The sequence below is a fragment of the Armigeres subalbatus genome, chromosome 3 (genome assembly GCF_024139115.2).
Source record: "Armigeres subalbatus isolate Guangzhou_Male chromosome 3, GZ_Asu_2, whole genome shotgun sequence".
In the NCBI taxonomy this organism is placed as follows: Eukaryota; Metazoa; Arthropoda; class Insecta; order Diptera; family Culicidae; genus Armigeres; species Armigeres subalbatus.
Genome location: NC_085141.1, coordinates 23028382 through 23032867, shown reverse-complemented (window position 1 = coordinate 23032867; position 4486 = coordinate 23028382). Strand labels below are relative to the sequence as shown.

Sequence of the window (4486 nt, the reverse complement as noted above, 5' to 3'; positions counted from 1 at the left end):
CATAATGTCATTTTCTGCGAGCAAAATGCTTGCATGTCGGACGTTTATTTTTATTAGATATTTTTTCGGTGTGCTCTTATAGGCGGGATGTAACGAAAGGAGTTAGTTCAAATCTTACTGACGTCTTTATTGACAGTTTATATGTCAAACTTGACATTTCTTCAGTTGGCAATCCTGTCGTATTTTGTTTTTTTCGGGGTTGACAGTGCCTGTCACCGCCGGGGCAGCTCTTTTCTATTCAAGTGTTCGTTCGGTTCAGACGCCATTACACAGAATGGGTAAACCACGTGGAATCCGTACCGCTCGGAAGCACATCCGTCACCGCCGGGACCAGCGATGGGCCGACAAGGACTACAAGAAGGCTCATTTGGGCACCCGCTGGAAGTCCAACCCGTTCGCCGGAGCCTCCCACGCCAAGGGAATCGTGCTCGAAAAGGTCGGCGTCGAAGCCAAGCAGCCGAACTCCGCCATCCGTAAGTGCGTCCGAGTGCAGCTCATCAAGAACGGCAAGAAAATCACCGCCTTCGTACCGCGGGATGGTTGCCTGAACTACATTGAGGAAAACGACGAGGTCCTGGTTGCCGGTTTCGGTCGTAAGGGTCACGCCGTCGGTGACATTCCCGGAGTTCGCTTCAAGGTGGTGAAGGTGGCCAACGTTTCGCTGCTGGCCCTGTACAAGGAGAAGAAGGAACGTCCACGATCGTAAAAGAGGAAAAAACAAATCCGCTGGAGGAACTCTCGGATTCGCTGTGGATTATATTACTTTAAAATATAATGTTTTAAGTTTGCTTGGAAGTAATGTGTCTGTAAACAAGTGAAGGAAAATCCAAATACAGGCTTATGCGATGGTTGGAACTACCGGAACTACGGATGTTTGTGTTTACATCTGAGAGAAATTGTGGCCCGTTTTCTAGTTGAAGAGTTCTAGAAGAAAAATGATTGTGGACCAAAGGCAAATTGTGGAAGGATGTGATTTGCATAACTGCAATCGTTCAAAAATCGATTCATGCGGATGAGAACAGTGATTAAAAATCTGGACAGTGTTTTGGTGCAAAGTTTTGTGGAATAATACTCCTATTATCGGTAAACAAATTTTGATTCTGTGCATAAACCACGGTTCAGAAAAGTGGGATCTTAATTCATACAGATTATTGTCCATTCTGTGTAACTTGTTATTTAGCATTTACGATACCCGGGTGGATATTTACCATTTATCCGGTCAAGTGGTCGAATTCAATAATTTTACAATTCTAGAAGTGTTCATCCTGTTAAAAATTAGAATGCTTCCGCAAATATGTTTTTCTTACTACGACAATACTACAACGTTCAACTACAGCCGACTCTCTACATCTCGAAATCTCCATCTATGTTGATGGTTTTTTCTTCAAGAATCATTTTGCTCATTCTACCTATGTCCACGTCCTAGGTCCTGTCCTATGTTGTCTGCATACCGTGCCAATGTCGATATGTTCAAATTTTTAGGCTACCAGACCATTTTACGACAATAACAAACACAACAACAAGAAAATGATATTTATTTTGTAGTCGTTTTTCATAGCAACGAGCTTTTTTGATATAGTTCTTATTTCAATGTTTCTTCCATTCCTCGATCTCTCCTTATCTTGATGGGCCCTTCAATATTTCGAGCCGTAGAGAGTGGACTGTATATACAGCTAATTACCTTATTGTTTAGGTAGAAACTTGAGTAGCCAAAAGCTGCCGTTTCCCTGATCCTTATTCAACAGCGCTGTTTGTACCTTTCGGTACATTTCCAAACTCTCAGCTACATCAAGTTTCCATGGGGAAGAGACATTTCTTAAAATTTTAATATTTGATGCCGATAATTGCGTGATTTTCCTTATACACATGCTCTGCCACCTTAGATGTAAATTCGTAATGTAATCCCTTATCGTTTCCTCTTTTCGCCTTACTTACTTCCGCCATATGTTCCTTGAACCATACATCGCATGATTTTTTGTTTGGCCTACATAGATTTTTTTCACATTGGGAACAACTTATTTTATAAACGCCTGCCTTATTTAACATTATCTCGAGCAACATATGATTAGGGCCGAAAAACCAACAAAGCTGAACCGAGAAAAATGAGGTTCAAATTTTCTATGACTAATTTAATTCATTTATTGAAGTAGACACTCATTTCATTGCCAAAACCATGTCAATACTATACGTAAATGGTTATATTATAACAGCAGATCCAGATTAATTGAAAAAACCATTCGAAATCTACAAAATTTCAGCTAAAACAAAAATCGCGCCGTTTACTCGCATCACCGGCAACACGTCTGGTTTTTAAGCCGTTTGCTCAAAGCTACTAACACCATCGGATTTGTTTAGATTTGTTAGCCAGAGCAGTTCTGCTATGCAATATATCGAAAACCTAGTAAGAATATACATTTTAAAATAACTTGAAGCTAGTTTTTCTAAATAAACAATATAAAGTGAACGGCCTAAAAACCAAAGCAAATATTCCGCATGGTAATTAAGGGCGCCAACAAAGGACTTAAAAACCACAACGGTGCAAATGGTTCATAAGACGTTCACTCAAAATAGCAATTAATGTGTTTCTTAAGAGATATCAAGTACGGAGTTTTAACTAGCATGAAGAATAATTTACAAAGCAATCGTTTATGTCAGAAAATCAAAAATCATGGTTTTGGTTTATAAGCCGTAATCATATGTTACGCGAGATTTCTACTTTATCCTTCGTTGAACCCAATAGAGACTTGAGTTGGTTACTTCTTCTGGAGAATACTAGATCGATGCCAAATTTCATTAGTCGAGGGCGTAGCTGATTGGTGATGTATATTTATCATATGGGACCGAAACTCTTTTTAGCGGCTCATCGATCGGTGTCAGCGTTGTAAGTCCATTTCGTCGTAGGGTCCTTTCCTTCTTGTTGATGATCGCTCGTATAGTCCTCTCCTGGTATCCGTTGATCTTCGCTGTTTCCAAGATGTGTTGTAGTTCCTTCGTTTTTCCTTCTTCGCTCAGAGGTATCGTCTGCAGTACTAAACTCGTCTTAGACATTCCACCTGAAAAGAGCTTAAAAAATATTTTTTCTAGTATTGTAATTTATTAAAAACGATAGCCTAGCAGCTGGTAATACAGCTCCTACTCCTACGGGAAGGAGCTGGTTGTTATCAACTTTTCCCTTCCATTTGGTTAAGCGATAGATGAATTCTTCACCTACAACCTTATTTCTGTAATCCCACTACTCTTCAAATATTCGCCACAGACAAGCAGACGTAACACTTTTAAATTATCATCGTTCATTGATTTACTGGTCAATTTAAATAACCAGTAGTTAGCCAATCGACCACTCGTGGCGCGCGCATCGGATTTGCTCGAGTTTGACGTTTGCTCACTGCCGCCATCTGGTTCGTGATTTACCCAACTTAGTGAAAACAACAGATGTCGTCAGTGTGTGCACGACGATGAATTTGATGAGTGAATGTTCAATGTGTTATGTCTGTTTGTCTGTGTATTCGCTATCTCTTCAGTGGTGTCGTTAGTTTTATTCCCATGAACCCTTGGTTAGTTTCTCCAGTTCCAAACGTTTCTATTCCAGTTCGCATTGAAAAAAGCAATGGGTAATGTATTTAACATAACCGCGAGTCTAGTCAAGTTTAATAATATAATTTCTCAGAAAATTAAAACCAAAGCTTAAAACACAGAGAAACAGACGTCTCACTCAACATATGTTCCATCGTACACCTTTTTAACGGTTTATTTAACTTTTTGTAGGTGGTCAATCGGCCACCGATGGCGCTTTCATCGATTTTGCTTGTGTTTGACGTTTGCACACTACCGCCATCTGGTTGCCGCTTGGCCACTCACCGGGATTTTAGCATTGGGGGACAATGTTTTCCTGACGATGATTTTGATTGCATTTTGTTCTGAGTGAGACGTCTGTTTCTCTGTGCTTAAAATAGTTTTTTTTTAAAAATATTTTTCTAGAAATTATTTTTTGCGGACTTTTTAAAAACATTTACATGTAATACGGCGAAATTTGCTAATCTAAAATGGATATTAACACTATTGCTGATAATGCATATTTAATTGCTAATGCCTTATGTGAATGAATGAAAATATTTATTTTAATCAAATTTTTATTTCCATCAGTGATTTTTTTTGCGGGGAATCAGAACTGTTATAGTATAACCATGTTTTAATGTAATATGGTCAGTCATATGCCATGACTCGTACCCATCCCGGTATCATGTGGATTATGAAACCAATCACTTTCCGTGGATAAGCAATCCAAATCTCTCTGGGCTAATTTTATTTTTCTTCATCTACCACCGCTGCTATCGCTGCCTCAGCCATCATCGGCCTCTAGCCGTGAACTCCGAGCGATGCGCACGCTAAAAAACTACTCAAAATTGAGTCGAATCCGACTCATTTTCATTAAAAACGGGACAACTCAAAATTTGAGTAAAAGATACTACTTCAATAAAAATGCTGA

The 4486-nt window shown here is 39.3% G+C and overlaps 1 protein-coding gene across 1 annotated transcript; it reads left to right on the top strand.

Annotated features, from left to right (window-relative positions):
* Positions 1–227: 227 nt before the first annotated feature.
* LOC134228057 (small ribosomal subunit protein uS12) lies at positions 228–864 on the top strand. The gene has a single exon (XM_062709824.1). It carries the CDS (start codon positions 275–277, stop codon positions 704–706), a length of 432 nt encoding a protein of 143 aa, XP_062565808.1. The 5' UTR covers positions 228–274; the 3' UTR covers positions 707–864.
* Positions 865–4486: the final 3622 nt, after the last annotated feature.

Excerpts from the sequence above, each read along its gene's own strand:
- LOC134228057 (XM_062709824.1), top strand. The coding sequence starts at position 275 with ATGGGTAAACCACGTGGAATCCGTACCGCTCGGAAGCACATCCGTCAC.